At 39.7% G+C, this 17,982-nt stretch overlaps 3 protein-coding genes across 3 annotated transcripts; all 3 read left to right on the top strand.

The window, feature by feature from the left end:
* The first annotated feature begins 7,091 nt into the window (after positions 1-7,091).
* LOC115726638 (enoyl-CoA delta isomerase 1, peroxisomal-like) lies at positions 7,092-8,038 on the top strand. The gene has a single exon (XM_030656603.2). It carries the CDS (start codon positions 7,129-7,131, stop codon positions 7,879-7,881), a length of 753 nt encoding a protein of 250 aa, XP_030512463.1. The 5' UTR covers positions 7,092-7,128; the 3' UTR covers positions 7,882-8,038.
* A 2,521-nt stretch (positions 8,039-10,559) lies between these two features.
* Positions 10,560-17,442, top strand: LOC115726637 (enoyl-CoA delta isomerase 1, peroxisomal-like). Its single transcript, XM_030656602.2, has 2 exons — positions 10,560-11,400; positions 17,281-17,442. The coding sequence occupies exon 1, from the start codon at positions 10,631-10,633 to the stop codon at positions 11,381-11,383; it is 753 nt and encodes a 250-aa protein (XP_030512462.1). The 5' UTR covers positions 10,560-10,630; the 3' UTR covers positions 11,384-11,400; positions 17,281-17,442.
* Positions 16,429-17,375, top strand: LOC115726636 (enoyl-CoA delta isomerase 1, peroxisomal-like). The gene has a single exon (XM_030656601.2). The coding sequence runs from the start codon at positions 16,508-16,510 to the stop codon at positions 17,261-17,263; it is 756 nt and encodes a 251-aa protein (XP_030512461.1). The 5' UTR covers positions 16,429-16,507; the 3' UTR covers positions 17,264-17,375.
* Positions 17,443-17,982: the final 540 nt, after the last annotated feature.

Genomic DNA, 17,982 nt, shown 5'->3' with positions numbered 1-17,982 from the left:
TGAATAGAGAATCTTGTGCAAATTGAAAAAACCTTTGTATTTATCTAGATTATTGGGCACTCTTCTACTTAGAAAGAGAAATTCATATTATATAGATATAGGCCACAATATTTCCACCTATTACTTGAAACATCTTTACTATCTTCCGTTTAATTATCTATAAGATATTTCCTGAAATAATATACGCGAAGTAACAGTAGATTTATTCTTCTTTTTCCCTCTCGTGGATTTTTTTCAAAAAATAAATGATTAGATGGCTATCCTTAATTCACTATGAGATTAGCAAGATATTACAAGTCACAAAAAAATGAATAATAAATAATTAAAAATTATTATGGAGTCCACTCCTTCAAGAATTTGTGCCTCAAAATTACTATCATAGTCCATTGTTATGCTAGCAAAACTCTTTCCAAAATATATATGGGTTTCTCGTCCTTCACATTTCGATATTTCCCAATTTTTTTCTTTCACATTTAAACCAAAAATTTTCACCAAATTAGACGTTATTCAACCCTTCATTTTCATATCTTATAGTTTTTTCTTTTTTTGTTGCATAAGCTAATCTTAGAATTACATATAGATAGGAGCTATATAGTCTTTGCTCTTATGATTGAGCATATTAGCTATTTAGGTCTGTTTGGCAATTATTCTGATCCAAAAAAGTAATTCTTATTATAATCATATTTTCTGATTCTATTCTCTAGATGATTTTTAGATAATTAGATCGCGTTTGATAAATGTACAAAATTTCTATCCCCAAAACAACAAAGTGGTGAGAATTGTTCTTTTAAAATTTTTCATCTTTTTTTTTTAAGATTAAAATTTTTTTAAACTTTTTATAATTTTTTAAAAAATGTAAATTTTATAAATCCCCCATTTTAATTATTTTTATTTTCTTAAATATTTTTTAATTTTCTTTAATTTTCTAATCCCCCCTTCTAAAATTTTTAGATTTTTTGTTAAATTTTAAAGCTTATTTTTAGATTTAATTTTAAAAAATTCATTTAGTAAATTAGTTGTTAGTAAATTTTCAATTTTAATTTTAATTTTAATTTTTTTAAGTTCAGAAGTCTAGGTGGACTTAATCTTTTAAAAGAACTAAGATTTTGTTATATTTTGTGATTCTTAAAAGTGATTCTTTTTTCCAAAATCAATTATTTTTTATTCTTGTTTTTGCTCCAAAACTGCTCTCGAAAAATGAATCAAAGTCGAAATCATTTAAGTTATCAAACACGTTTCTCATCCTTTTTTTGTTCCAAAGAACAAAATTAGAGAATCGAATCGTTGTCAAACAGGACTCTTAGCTTTTTATTTTGTTCTTTTCTATCTCTTAGGGGCACACATGGCAATACTTTTACTCTATAAATTAACTTATGGCTAGAAGCTAATTTGGCTAAAACGACGTCGAATGTAATCAATCTGTTTGAATTGACGCAAGCTAGTGTATTAGCATGGAAAGTAACGAACAATTTGTCTCCATCAAAGCCACAGTATTGTTACCTAAATTGTTGGGAACCACCCCTCCCCCCCTTCTCTTCTTAGGGCAATGCATTAGTCTCACCTGAGTACGCGAGAGGAGGTGACGTCACGCTCTCAAAAGAGATTTATCTATCGCAACCAGCGCAAGGAAGAATGACCCGTGCTTTCCTCACTATTATAATTTATTTTTGAAAAAAAGCCACCAAAAACCCTAAACTATGCTCGATGTTAGAGGTGGTCATTTGGAACCGTGGGCCCGGAACCGGCCCGTTGACCGGGCCCACGATTCCATAAGTTTCGGAACCGGCCCGAATCACGGGTTCTCGGGCCGGTTCCGACCCGTAATTAAAAAAAAAAAAAAAAAAGTGGCGTGAACCGGGCCCTCTTCCCCCCCAAAACCCACCCAATGGCCACTTTGGCCGTTGCACATGCATGCAAGGCAATTTGGCCGTTGCCATTTATAAATAAAAAAAAATGAATTATTTTTATTTTTTGCCTATAAATTTATATCATCTCCCTTTTCATTTTCCTCACAAATTCTCTCAACAATTCTCTCAAATTCTCTCAAATCCTCTCAATTCGCTCAAATTCTCTCAATTCTTTCAATCGAATTTCCGATCAATTCTCTCAAAAATGGCAAGTGGAAGCGGAAATGCCGACAAGGACAAGATGGTTGTGGGTGATTCCGAGTATCCCATTCCCGAATATGATTCTCGTAAGTATACATGTTGGGAAGACAACAACGATAATATCAACTATGTCCCGATTCCGAACGTCGAGCACATCCCAACACAAAAAAGTCTTCATCCTCCCACCGGTGTCGAAGAAGCGTCAACGGCAAATGAGCCGGAACGGAAGGGTCAAGATAATACATCCGACTTGTGGCTACATTTCGACAAGGTACGTGATGAAGGCGAAGGTAAGTATAATGTAAAATGTAAATATTGTTCGCAAACATATAAATTTACGAAAGGAGACGGCTATGGAACATTCCGTCGGCATTTGACGAAAAAACATCTAACGCAAGCGGGGATCGACAATACGCAACAACAAATTTCCGGGTACGCCACTTCTAATCATCATCCTATATTCTGTTACACCGATGCACTTTATAAACAAACGTTAGTTGAATATGTTGCCCTTGATCATGCTCCGTTTAATACTGGTGAAAATTTTAATATGAAATATTTGGCAAATAGCGCGTTGGTTCCGCAAGCACTAACTATTCCAAAAAATACTCTTAAACGCGAACTTTTTCATCTTTATAAAAAAGGAAAAAAATCTTTAGCAAAATTTTTTGCGGAATTCAATGGACGTGTGCATATAGGTAGCGATATTTGGAGTGATCCTTGCCAAATTCATTCTTATATGGGTGTCACGTATCATTAGATAGGTGACGATTGGACTATTCAAAAAAGACTTATTGCATTCCGAGTTTTTGATGAAAGACATTCCGCTCATAATATTTATAGAATAATTAGACAAGTTTTAGAAGAATATAATTTGATAAATAAAGTATTTTCAATTGGTTTTGATAATGCCGCCACAAATACCGCTTCTATTCCCGAATTAGAAAATATTTGCAAACCCACTTTTGGGGGACAATTTTTTCACATTAGATGTGTTTGTTATGTTTTAAATTTATGTGTACAAGATGGTTTATGAACTTTTGACACTTCTCTCGCCCCAATAAAGGGTGCAATTAAATTTTTATGAAGTCGTCCCCATTTTATAAAATCATGGGGAAAATTTTGTAAACAAAATGGGAGAAGGGCAAGAAGATTTCCAAAAGATATTCCGACTTGTTGGACTTCTACGTACGAGTTGTTTCGGCAAACTTTTGATTATAAAGATTTATTATGTATGTTTATTTCACAAAATATTCTCGAAATTACTTTACTTCCTCAACATTGGGACGTTTGCAAAAAAAATTTAGATTTTTTGAAAATTTTTAATGATGCAATTAAGACTTTATCTGGTATTTATTATCCTACTACGCATTTATTTTTAATAGAGTGTGTTAATATTGGTAGTGTTTTTAGTGAATATGAAAATGATACTGAATTAGCTCGAACTATTTTAGTAATACTAGAAAAATGGTTGCATTATTATTTACAAATTCCTCTTGTCTATTTAGTTGGTATTGTTTTTTATCCATGTATTAAATTAGACGGTTTACTAGATTATTTGAATGTGTATTATCATGATTGTTTACATTTAGAAGATTCAATAGATATTTCAAATATACTAGGAGATATTAAAGAATCTATAGTAGTATTATATAGAGAATTTTGTAGTATATATGGTTTAAGTGATTCCGGATCTTTACAATCTACTGCCTCACGTAGCGAAGGTGGTAGTTCACTTAGTAGAAGGTATAATATGCTCAAGAGTAGGCAAAAAAATAAAAATAAAAATGGGCAACATGTAGTATTTCTGAATTAGAAAAATATTTAACCACTCAATTTGAGTTTCATGATGCAAAACATAGTACAAATTTTGAAATCCTAAAATAGTGGAAAAGTCACCAAATCGATTACCCAGTTCTCGCCCTCATCGCTCGTTAGATATTAGCAACCCCTTCTTCAACGGTTGCGGTTGAACAAGCATTTAGCGCTGGAAGATTAGTTTTGAACTCTCCCCGTTCAAGATTAAGCCCGGAGTCCGTGGAAGCTCAAGCTTGTATCAACGATTGGACAAGGGCGAAATTTCGACACCAAGAGCTAGATCGAGAACACGAATTTTTTAGCAATGATATTGAAGATACCACAGCCACGGGTACCACAACCGGTAGCGACGATTGAAGATGAGGTAAGTTGGGATTATCAAAAGTAAAAAAACTACATAAGTTTTGATTCTTCTATCCCCAAGAAGATATGTAGGCGCTTAATAATAATTCATTAAGTTCAAGCCCATTCCTCCTCTCTCTCTCTTTTTTCCCCACATTTTATTACAATGTACAATTTGATTATTTTTTATAATTTATAATTTATTATGTTTATTTTATTATTTATTATTTTAAAAATTAAAATTAAAAAAGGAACTGGAATTAATTGGCCCGGGAACCCGCCCGGGAACCGAACCGGCCCAGAATCGGAATTTTCAACGGCCGGTTCCTGTTCCACCTTTTCGTGGAACCGGAACCGGCCGCCTCTACTCGTTGTGACACATTTACCCCAAACTTTTTATTGTGACACTAAAAACTCCAAACTTATAGGCATGTGACACATTTATCCCAAATTTTGAGGTAAATGTGTCACATAGATATAAGTTTAAGATTTTTGATATCACAAAAAAATATTTTGGGGTAATTATGTCATACGAGTACAAGTTTAGGATTTTCGATGTCATAAGAAAAAGTTTAGGGTAAATGTGTCGCATGAGTAAAAGTTTGGGGTTTTTGGTGTCACAAAAAAAAAGTTTGGGGTAAATGTGTCACAGTTGACATAGTTTAGGGTTTTTTGTGGTTTTTTCCCTTTTTTTTCGGTCTCTATCGAAATTGCAAGACGAGGAACCTAAGTGCTATCAATTTTCTTGCTTATTTCTCAAGAATTGGGGTTGCAATTTTTGACATTGAGAAAAATTATCCAAAAAGTCATAAATCCGATGTACGACAATCAATTCAAACCTAATTTTTTTAACTTATCAATTTAGTCATAGAAATTTTTACTATTTGCCAATGTAGTCCTTCATGCTAATTTTAGTGGAAGACACGGGCGATTTTTGCAAAATTTCTAAAATATTCAGAATTTTTTCTCTTTTTTTTTTTCGAGTTACTTTTCTAACCTTTTCCATTTCTCTTGTTTTTTCTAATTCCCTTTGTCGACGCTGATGGCCAGACCTCACCAAGATTAACTAAAGAACTATATTGAAAAATTGTCAAAATATTTACAACTAAATTGACAAATTAGAAAGTATATAACAAGATTAGGACTTTTAGACAATTATCCCTCTCGTATTTGCATACATTATGTGTTTTCCCTTTATCCACAAGGATTTGATTAACAAGTGCTTTTTCTTTCATCCTCATGTTAGATGTAGTTCGTCTTAAAAAAATATTTCTCCAAGTATGATTAACCTCCTTAACAAAATCCTCTTATTTTTAAACTATAATTTCAATCAAAGTTGTGCCTGGATGAGCCGGCTGATGCACCCCCCCTTCATCTTTTTCCAAGAGAGAAGAAACATGCTTAGAGCTGATAATTCGTTTTGTGTTGTGTTTGTGTTGAAATAGGGGTGCATGAAGATAGCTAATTCTTACCCGATGCGTTTTCATGTACGTGTTCAACTGGTCCGACACAAATACATGCATGATAAAGTGGATAATAAGACACGACTCGACTATCATGGTTATCAAATATGTCATCGTAATAGACAATATGACTATTTGTTACGAATGAAGTGTGTTAGTATTTCTCTCCTATGGGCTTTGTTACTCTATATTATGTTTTTGTTTAACTACTTGCTCTCTTGAAAATGAGTATTGCCTTTATAAAACTTTTAACGATTGAATAGAATAGGATACATGCTTATCGTATAGTATAAAAAGATGAGAAGTTCACTTAAGACGCGTCAATTCGTGTTTTAACAAGCGGGTTAACTTGAGCAAGGTACGATTTTTGTGATACGGATCGATTTATGCTAAATTCAAACTTTTTTTTTGTTGTGGTCTAGAAATTCAAACTTGTTTAATTTCCTAAAAATTGATTGCCCTTCTCCGACACTTACCGCTCGACCTAAGAGCGGAGCTTTCTACAGGAAGAGTTGCGACTCAGCGTCGGTTCCCCCAAAAATGGTCAATGCAATGAAGGTTTTCCGACTTGAGAAGAAGTGCCCCCAAAGCATTCAATTGAATAGGAGAGGCCTTCATCAATCAATCTTCAGTCACCACATTCTTTTCGGTTAATTCAAAATTGATTTTTTTTTATTTTAATTTTAGCACTAATTATCATTCGTCTCCCACTCCAGTTTGACTTCACTTTACACATTGTTTTACTATAATAGTAGTTATGCCCGAATGAGACCGCAAATGGTAACCAAACATGCTTAGAGTTGGTAATCTGTGTTGTGTCGTGTTGATCATGGTGCACTGGAATTGGGGTACACAAATATGGCTATACATATACATTTCGTATACATATCAAACCGCTTCGACATAAGTACATATGTGATAAAGTGGGTCATGAGACACGACTCGATTATCATGATTATAAAAAATGTCATCGTTGTAGATAATCTTACTATTTGTTACATCTAGAGTGCGTTATATGTTTAGTTTTTTTTTTTTTTTTGGTCCTATGGCTATAGTTACTCTAAATATGACTTTTGTTTTACTCATTGTTCTCTTAAAAATGAGCATTACCTTATAAAACTTTTAACGGGTTCACTTAAGACGCGTTAATTTATGTTTTAGCAAGCGGGATTAACCTAAGTAAGGGCCCTTTGTGATACAAATAGGTTAAAGCCAAATGGAACCGCGTTTAATTTCCTCCCCATGCCCCATTCATTTTAGCTAATGTCAAAATCAATGTTTGTTATTTTAATTTTAACAATAATCATCGTTCGTCTCCCCCCTTCAGTTGACTTTCCTCCGTTGCATCTCTGTCTCTCTCTCTCTGTTGCCCACGCTGAAGCAATCTGACCATTCTCATGGAGGACAAGAAGCACGGCGAGGAGCAGCTATGCACCCTCGAGAAGCGCGGCAACCTCTTCTTCCTCACCCTCACCGGCGCCGGCGAGCACCGCCTCAACCCCAACCTCATCTCCTCCCTCCGATCAGCCCTCTTCCGCCTTCAGTCCGACCCCTCCGCCTCCTCCGCCTCCGCCCTCATCACCACCGCCCACGGCAAGTTCTTCTCCAACGGCTTCGACCTCGACTGGGCCCAGTCCTCCGAGCCCCGCCTTCAGCTCATGTCCTCCTCCCTCCGCTCCCTCGTCCACGACCTCATCTGCCTCCCCATGCCGACCATCGCCGCCGTGACCGGCCACGCCTCGGCTGCCGGAATGATGCTCGCCCTCAGCCATGACTATGTGGTCATGCGGCGCGACCGGGGCTTCCTCTACATGAGCGAGGTGGACATCGGGCTCGTGATCCCCAATTGGTTCATGGCCCTGATGATGTCCAAGATCGGCGACCCGAGGGCCCGGCGCGAGGCCGTGATGAGGGCGGCGAAGCTGACGGCGGAGGACGGGGTGAGGATCGGGGTGGTCGACTCGGCCCACGACGGCGCGGAGGCGACGGTGGCGGCGGCGGCCGAGCTGGGGGAGGCGTTGGTCGCGAGGAAGTGGGACGGACACGTGTACGCTGGGAATCGGAGGGTGGTGCTGCGGGAGGTGCTGGAGGCCGTCAGATACGATGAGACCGTCACGAAGGTGGCGGATAAGGCCGGGTCGAAATTATAATTGGGCTTTCTCTTGAGGCCCGTTTCGAGTGTTCTTGTGAAATTGTTCGGCCCGTTGGGCCTTTCGATGTAAAAGATGTTTACATATCGCAGTACAATAAGGCGGCTGAGCAGGAGATGAAATCATCCTGTGTGGCGTGGCACTTGGAAAATGAAAACAATTATCATTATATGCTACTATCGATACTGTATTTTTGTTGTGCTTATATATGTCGAGGCTAAAAAAAATAAAAATAAAAATAAAAAATGTATGTCGAGGCTTGCATATTCATAACCTAGAATTTCAACGGTCATGAAATCGGTTCGATTCCTTAAAAAATTACTATCTGATTCTGTCCCAATTTTTTTTTTTCGAAAATCACTAGATTTCGCTTCGTATTCAAATATGGTTTCATCAACTTTCTATCCATTTAAATTCTAATGTATATTTTGGATTTTTTCCTTCTTTTTCTTTTTTTTTTCCTTCTCTCTTTTTTTCTTTTCACTTTCGCTTTGGACAAAAATGGAATCAACTCAATTCAGTGACTCGCCTTCCACCGCCACCTCACTCGATGGCAAGGAGCATGAATCCTTTGAGCTCCCTCGCATGGGTGAACATTCATGGTGTTGGGTACGTAACGCCGTAAGTAGTAAAATTAAGCTGAAATAATAGCTCTAAGAAAACGATAACAACTTTAGTAAAGACCAAGTCAATGAATAAAATTTTCAAATGAATTATCTTAACAAGTAAGAATGAATGAGTTACAAACCAAATGTCAACTTGCTTGATTAAAACAAAATTGAAACATAATTCAATTGGAGACAGGTCCCCACTTGTCTTGAGTTTTCAGCTTTGCCGATGCCATTATTTGGCCAAAGAGGTCCCAAAAAATTTTGTCACACTCGAAATTTTTCTCAAGGGGCTTTGGAGGTCTAAAAATCCATTGAAAAAGCTGAACCAAACGCAACCTAAGCTACTGAATCAACACTCTTGATTTTCCTTTATACTAATGAACAATTTGTCTCCATTAAAACCATGGGATCATTGCCTCAACTGTTGGGTGCAACTAATGCCATATAACTAGTGCGAGTTGGAACCCCCTTGAGGCAATTCCCCAATCTCACCTGAGTATGCCGGAGGAGGTGACCTCATGTTCTTGCAAGAGACTTATGTGTCAGCAACCAGTGCAAAGAAAAATGACTCGTGCCTTCCTCACTATTATAGATTTTTTTTTTGTCTCCATCGAAATTGCAAGATGAGGCACCTAAGGTGCTAGCGGTTTTCTTGCTTTTCAAAGGAATTGGATTCGAAGTTTTTGCTATTGGAAAATTATCCAACAAAGTCAAAAATCTATTGTACAATGACCAATTCAGCTCTAAATTTTTCAATTTGGTTAATTTAGTTCTAACCATTTTTACTATTTGCCAATGTAGTCACTCCGGCCAATTTTAATCGAAGACACGGATGAAATTTTTAAAATTTTTAATGAATATTCTTTTTTCATTTTTTTCTAACTTCTTTCGTTTATATTGTTTTTCCTATTTACCTTTGGTGGTCACCGATGGCCGGACCTCACCAAAATTGGTTAAATGGACTATGTTGAAAATTCGTTAAAAGGTTTAGGACTAAGTTGACAAATTAAAAAGTTTATGATGGAATTAGAACATTTTAGATAATTATCCCTCTTGTATTTGTATCCGTTGTATGGACATACTTTTACCTTCACACATTTGATTAACAAGTGGTTCCACTTTCATCCTTAAGTTAGATGTAGTTTCTCCAAGTATGATTAACCTCCTCAACTAAATCCTCATATTTTTAAGCTATAATAATGATAGTCATACCCGAATGAGACCACAGATGCACCCCCTTCATCTTTTGTAAGAGAGAATGACATGCTTAGAGCCAGTAATTCGTGTTGTGTCTTGTTGATTGTGCTGTGTTGGAATAGGGGTACACGAATATGGCTAACTCATATACCATATATTTTTATGTTAGTGTTGAACTGTTTCGATAGGAATACATGTCATGAGATATGACTCGATTATCATGGTTATCAAGTGTCATCATCGTAGACAGTATGACTATTTGTTACATCCGAAGTGTGCTATATGTTTTAGTTTTTTTTTTTTTTGTCCTATGGCTTTAGTTACTCTAAATATGTTTTTGTTTAACGCCTAGTTCTCTTAAAAATGAGTATTACCTTTACAAAATTTGTTATGATCGAAAAGAATAAGGACACATGTTTATTTTCTCGCATAAAAAAAATGACAAGTTCACTCAAAACACGTCAATCCATGTTTTAACAAGCATGTCAATGTCTTAAATAGTTTCACCTGTTTGTAATACAAATCGGTTAAAGCTGAATTCAACCTTGTTTAATTTCCTCCTCATGCCACATTCTTTTTAGTTAATGTCAAAAATCATCGGGTGCCATCGGATACGATTGATTAACCAATGTTTCCAAATTTAATGTTGGTTCGTTGGATCCATATAAATCAATTCCCAGAATCTCAATTAATAGAAAAATGAAACGATTCGCATTGTACAAAATAAATTTTATAGCGAAATACTGACGTTTCTTTTCCTCCCGCATTGATGGAAGTAGATAAATCGGAATTAAGTCCAACTCCCACGTGATGAATTTTTTTTTTTTTTTTACAATAATTATCGTTCGTCCCCCCGTCAGTCGATTTCACTCTGCACATTGCGTTGAAACTCCATCTCTTTCTCTCTCTGTCGCCCACACAGAAGCAATCTGACCATTCTCATGGAGGACAAGAAGCACGGCGAGGAGCAGCTATGCACCCTCGAGAAGCGCGGCAACCTCTTCTTCCTCACCCTCACCGGCGCCGGCGAGCACCGCCTCAACCCCAACCTCATCTCCTCCCTCCGATCCGCCCTCTCCCGCCTACAGTCCGACCCCTCCGCCTCCTCCTCCTCCGCCCTGATCACCACCGCCCAAGGCAACTTCTTCTCCAACGGCTTCGACCTCGACTGGGCCCAGTCCTCCGAGCTCCGCCTTCAGCTCATGTCCTCCTCCCTCCGCTCCCTCGTCCACGACCTCATCTGCCTCCCCATGCCGACCATCGCCGCCGTGACCGGCCACGCCTCCGCTGCCGGAATGATGCTCGCCCTCAGCCATGACTATGTGGTCATGCGGCGCGATCGGGGCTTCCTCTACATGAGCGAGATGGACATCGGGCTCGTGGTCACCAACTGGTTCATGGTCCTGATGAGGTCCAAGATCGGCGACCCGAGGGCCCGGCGCGAGGCCGTGATGAGGGCAGCAAAGCTGACGGCAGAGGACGGGGTGAGGATGGGGATCGTCGACTCGGCCCACGACGGCGTGGAGGCGACGGTGGCTGCGGCGGTCGAGCTGGGGGAGGCGTTGGTAGCGAGGAAGTGGGACGGACACGTGTACGGTGAGAATCTGAGGGTGGTGCTGCGGGAGGTGCTGGAGGCCGTCGGATACGATGAGGCTGTCGAGGAAGTGGCGGACAAGGCCCGGTCGAAATTGTAGTTGGGCTTGCTCTTGAGGCCCGTTTCGAGTGTTTTGTGAAATTATTCGGCCCGTTATGTTTAAATGTTCCACCAACTCTAGCACTTGATCATTACAAAAATCCGCACCTTCGACACCACGACTTTTGAACTGTGGATCCCAGACCAATACCAGCCTTAACAATTGCTTTATAGTTCACTCCTATTGACTAAAACCATGGAGATATTCTACATGGCGGCCCACATACTTCATAATGTTTCCTAGCTCCATATTTCCACCCAAGTTAAGTGCAATTGTAAAATTTGTTAGAACAATAAACAAACCAATTAGTTTGTAAAAACTTCTCATAGATAACTAGCAAAGATGGGAAGATCAAGTTCAGCGCACCTTTTTCTTTCTTTCGAAGCCCTTTTGGGGGGGTAAACTCTTCACAACTTATCGATGGATATAACCCCTTTGGTATGAATAGTTTAATAGACGAGTTAAAAGAACATCAAGTTCAATAAACAAGACGCTCCGCTTTTTTCTAAGTTCCACACACAAGCCAGAAGGTGAACTCTCATAGCCCACTCCTTGGGATCTTTCACACAAAGTCGAACAAGTTGGACATACAACCAAGGGCAAAGAATCAAAGACAAAAACATTACCGGCGATAAAAGAGTGTGCTTGGGTCTTTTTTGACACTTTCCCTCCCTTTTTTTAGTCAATTTCAACATCAATCTTTTATTTTAATTTTTAATAATAATTATCACCGTATCCTGAAAATTCCGAATAAGGGCTCGATATGTCCTCATTTTCTCAAAAAAGGGTATGAAATGGATCTTGTTCAAATAAAGGCTGGAATTTGGTAGGGATCGTTTTGATTCAAGGCTTGTTGCGACCCTCCTAGATCCGAAGAGAGAGAGGGCTAATGGGTCCCCCTTCCGGCCCAGGCATGTGTGGACCTTCGGACGCGGGCTTCTCCCAAGACTCATTACCCAAATCGCAACGGAGGATAAAATTGGGTCGACCTTCGGTGCGGTCTAGTGGCATGTACTATGTGTGCATGCCTCGGAGTCGCCACCAATCGTTTCGCGGAAGATACGATTAGAAACCCTATCGAATAGTTGAAAGCTTTTATTCGATTCTCAGAGAACCGGAGAAATGGGTTCGGGGACTTGGTTACACCAATTATCTTAATTGACGCCCTTTCGGTACCTAAGTTGAATGGATTTTTCTAATATTAGATTTCATGCGGACGAGTGGGGTACGAATCTTAATCTAAGAGTTCATGCATATGAGAATGATTATCCTAGCAATCACAATCAAATAAAGTAAATACGCAAATCAAGGAATCCATAACATGCGAATAAATCGCATCAAATCGGCATGACATTCCTAGTATAGCCCTATTAGCTTAGGGAAAGGACCTTCAAAGCATAAGAGGAAGTCGGGAGTGATTCGGAAGCGATTCGCCCATGATGGGCAAAATTGTAATTTTGAGAAAATCTGGGGACGATTTGCCAAAAGGGGCAAAATCGTCATATCAAAAGAGATCTGGAGTGAGAAATGTTGAAAATATGATTGACCATCTAAACTGACCAATTTCCTAATTTTTGACATCTTTTTAGAATTTTTTTGAAATTTTCCGGAGACAAATTACCCCATGAAGGTTAAAATTGTCATTTTTAGAAAGATCGGGAAAAGAAATCTCGAGATAGGATTGGCTAGTTGATTGTGGCCATTCCTCGATTTTTGAGAATTTCTAGAATTTTTTTTTAGGAATTTTCTACAATTTTTCCTAATTTTTTTTGGATTTTCTATGATTTTTCTATTTATTTATTTTTATTATTTATTCCGAGTCGAACCGGGTCAACCCGGTCGACAAAACCAGTCAACCCGGTCTAGACCCTTGCCCAAACCCGCACGGCACCACAACGACGTCGCACCAACATTTTTCTATTTAATTTTTCAAATAGTATTAAATTTTTCATTTGATTTTCAAAAAATCCCGCCTAAAATCTGCGACGCTCCGGATTGCGCCACGTGGTACTCGTTCAGCGGTCTGATCTCTCTATTTAAATCGACGGTCCAGATTAAAATGAGGTTTAATCTCTACCGTTCAATCTGATTATCGAGATCGACGATTCGGATCAAGTGGCACGACCAATTGTGACCATTCGATCTCAATCTGCGATCGACGGTTCAAATTGAAGGGTGTGATTAAACCTCGATCGTTCGATCCGAGAATTTTTTATTTTCTGAATATGATTTTTATTACTTATTTGAATTTCCGAAAATTTGATCCAAAGATCGGAATAGTGACACGCAGCCAAACCTGGGCCGTGCGATCACAAAAATCGGATTTTTATTTTTCGAAAAATGAATAATTTTGAAAAAAAATCATTTTATTTTCCCAAAAATCCAGGATCGTGACACGTGGTGTTATTTCAACCATCGGATCCACTTTTTTATTTTTGCTTCTGTTGTAACAACTTGCTGACGTGGCCGCCACATGTGCACCACGTAGCGCCACGTAGGCGTTGACCAGGTCAACTTGCATTGACTGGTCAACGTCTCATCGGGGAAGATGATCGGCGTCGGCGAATCTCGTCGGCGCCTCGTCGGAAACCCGATTCCCACCTATAAACGACCCTCAAGCTTCGCGATTTCGCTAGCAAACGATCCCTTCGCCATTCCAGATTAACATACCTCGAACTCAACCACGAATAACACCTAAAATATGAGTGACCGAAACTCCATGGCCACGAAATTCCAGTGAAAATACGTAATCCAGCGAACGAATATACGTTGATTACCGATCATCTAAACTCAGACTTAAGCATATAATCGACGTCAATAACGATTCAGGAAACTTACCTGATCATCCTAAGAGATTTAGGATCATCCATTAGCGACTTCCAACTCGAAGCTCCGGCGAGGTATATACGTAGGTTTGGATGTACGTTTTTTGACCAAATCAATGCACAGAAAAGGGGGAATGAAGTTCAGGAGGTGTTTTAAATGCAAACGAAAGTGAAAGAAGAATGAATAAAGAGGATTGCAGACTTGTAGTTCAGATTGGTGTTCTTTGGTTCACATAGGCATTCCATCGAACAGGTACCATACGACTATCAATGCTGAATGTATTCCGATCATAAACTAGATCATTCAAAACTAAACCTATATCTGCACTCAACTAACTCAGATTATTCGAAGCGATGCATCTATTCAACTCGACATGGATGGAATCGACTTAAATCGTAGGCTCACAGTGTTCGCCGGAAAACTAACAGAGAGATTCGAGCTCGCCTTTCACGTCGGAGACGATCTGAGACGCGAGGGCGACAAGCTTCGTTTGATCCTGATCTCACTTCTTTCTCCTTTCTCCCTTTTTCGTTCTCCAATTTTCTCTCTTTGCTTTCTCTCTGATCATCCACCACGCTCCCCCCTTCTCTTTTTCTGTTCCTCTCCTTTTATTTGTGAGCACCTCCCCTCGAAATTCTTCTCTAACTGATTCCCGTTAACTGCCAAATCTTTTGGAAGCTTTTTTCGAGGAGCAACGGATTCACAAACAGATGACGCTTCTCTATTTTGCGCCTGTGAAGCTTTGGGGAAGACGATGAATAGTGCCGGGTTGTCGGGTCGGATCCACCTGACCCGACAGACCCGGTTCGTGCAAAAGAAGGTCAAATTGACACAGTAATTATCATTCTTTCACAAAATTGACGTAAAAAATTGCTTTTCCAATATGGATTACCTCTAAAAACATGATTTTCATGAAAAATACCCTAGGAATTGAGTGAAATCCCCAAATGTCAGGTAGGATCCGAAAGTGATTTTCACAAAATCAAAGTCCTTAGTGAAAGAATTAGCATCAATTGAGCCTATCATTGGATTCGGAAGGTCGAAAACTATAGGATATGAGTCATGGGGCTCCATGGGTGTTTCTTAGGAAGATTTAATTTCGGATTTGGCATTTTAAGGACTAAAGTGAAAGAATTTCTTATGCAATTAAGTCCCTAATGCCGAAATTGAGCAAATTAAAAAGCAACTGGACCAGAATGTCAAATAGAATGTTGAAGAACCATGTCAATACTCATGAGAAGGACAAAAATAAAATGAAATGACTCGGATGGTATTTTTGTGCCCAATTCGAAGGGTGCGCTTGTGAAAGAACACACAAATCTGAATTGAAATTTTCAAATTTTAGGAGGTCAAGATGAAAAGGGAATTAAAATAAAAATACTGACTATTTTTCTGTATTTTTGTGACATCGAATAGTATTTTTCTTTATTTTTTGGGAATTTTCCTATTTTCTGAAAAATATCAAAAAATGCGAAAAATTATTTTTTGATCTAAAATGGTTCCTTGAGCTTGGCCAAGGCTACCAAAGTTGATTTTGTAATTTTCCCATTTTTTTTTTATGAATTTCTTCAAAAAATCAATCGGAAAAAGGTTGATTAAAAAATTAGGTGTCAACAAGGTCGATCCCTTTTTTGTTTGCTCGAGTAAATAGAAAAGCTTTCTTGTTATTGTTGATTATAACACTTTAAAAAGCGGCTATTAACTTCAAGATCCGAAGGAGATGTAGTGGCTTTGACTTTTTTTTTCTTTGTTGAGATTGGCTTGGTCTTCAGTGTATCGCACCAAAGCTTGTGAACATGGGCATTTTCGTCATTTATCTTTTTTAAAAAATTTTACTTTTTTTCTTCCTTTTTTCTTTATTTTTTCTTTTTTCCTTCCTTTTTGCCAATGGTAGGCCACCGAAGAGAGCTAGGCTAGGGGTAAGGCCCTCGCCGACTGTAGTAAAGAATAGAAAAAATTGAAAAAAGGAAAAAAGAAAAGAAAAACAATAAAAAAAATGAAGGATGAAAATGCCTTTAATTAGCCATTGAGATCAAGCCATTTTTTAAGACTAACGTGATCATTCTTATTTAAAATAAATATTTATTTAAGAAAACGAGGCACTCTAGGCTCCGGGCCTTATTTGAAAGTGCCCTCATTTTAGTTAATGTCAAAATCAATGTTTGTTATTTTAATTTTAACAATAATCATCGTTCGTCCCCCCCGTCAGTTGACTTCCCTCTGCACATTGCGTTGATACTCCATCTCTCTCTCTCTCTCTCTCTCTCTCGCCCACGCAGAAGCAATCTGACCATTCTCATGGAGGACGAGAAGCACGGCGAGGAGCAGCTATGCACCCTCGAGAAGCGCGGCAACCTCTTCTTCCTCACCCTCACCGGCGCCGGCGAGCACCGCCTCAACCCCAACCTCATCTCCTCCCTCCGATCCGCCCTCTCCCGCCTTCAGTCCGACCCCTCCGCCACCTCCTCCTCCTCCGCCCTCATCACCACCGCCCAAGGCAAGTTCTTCTCCAACGGCTTCGACCTTGACTGGGCCCAGTCCTCCGAGCCCCGCCTTCAGCTCATGTCCTCCTCCCTCCGCTCCCTCGTCCACGACCTCATCTGCCTCCCCATGCCGACCATCGCCGCCGTGACCGGCCACGCCTCCGCTGCCGGAATGATGCTCGCCCTCAGCCATGACTATGTGGTCATGCGGCGCGATCGGGGCTTCCTCTACATGAGCGAGGTGGACATCGGGCTCGTGATCCCCAATTGGTTCATGGCCCTGATGAGGTCCAAGATCGGCGAGCCGAGGGCCCGGCGCGAGGCCGTGATGAGGGCGGCGAAGCTGACGGCGGAGGACGGGGTGAGGATCGGGGTGGTCGACTCGGCCCACGACGGCGCAGAGGCGACGGTGACGGCGGCGGCCGAGCTGGGGGAGGCGTTGGTCGCGCGGAAGTGGGACGGACACGTGTACGCTGGGAATCGGAGGGTGGTGCTGCGGGAGGTGCTGGAGGCCGTCGGATACGATGAGACCGTCACGAAGGTGGCGGATAAGGCCGGGTCGAAATTGTAATTGGGCTTGCTCTTGAGGCCCGTTTCGAGTGTTCTTGTGAAATTGTTCGGCCCGTTGGGCCTTTCAGATGTAAAAGATGTTTACATATTGCAGTGTAACAAGGTGGCTGAACAGGAGACGAAATCATCCTGTGTGGCGTGGCACTTGGAAAATGAAAACTTTGCAATTATCGTTATTATGCTAATGTCGATACCTGTTTTTTTTTTTTTTTTTGTTAATTATATGTGTCTTCTGTGTCATTCCAACGAGGCTTGCATATTCATAATCTAGAATTTCACTTGGGATGAAATCGCCCCAATTCCTTAAAAAACTACCATCTAATTTTGTCCCAATTTCGTTAACTTTCAATCCAGTTAAAATCTTATATATTTTTTTCGATTTTTCCTTCTTCTTCTTCTTCTTTTTTTCCCCTCCTCCTCCTCCTTCTTCTTCTCATTCCGCTTTGAACAAAAATAGAATCAACTCAATTCTGCGACTCGCGTTCCGCCACCCCCTCACTCGATGGCAAGGAGCATGAAGAAGCATTTGAGCTCCCTCGCGTGGGTGAACATTCACGGTGTTGGGTCCGCAATGTTGTAATAAGAAAAATTAAGCTGAAATAATCACTTTGAGAAAGGGATTCCAACTTCGATAATAACCAAGTTAATGAACAAACATTTTGAGTGAAACATAATTCAATAGGAGGCGGGTCTCCACCTGTCTTGAGCTTTCAGCTTTGT

The sequence above is a fragment of the Rhodamnia argentea genome, chromosome 8, assembly GCF_020921035.1.
Source record: "Rhodamnia argentea isolate NSW1041297 chromosome 8, ASM2092103v1, whole genome shotgun sequence".
NCBI classification, from domain to species: Eukaryota; Viridiplantae; Streptophyta; class Magnoliopsida; order Myrtales; family Myrtaceae; genus Rhodamnia; species Rhodamnia argentea.
This window is presented reverse-complemented; position numbering and strand designations above follow the sequence as displayed.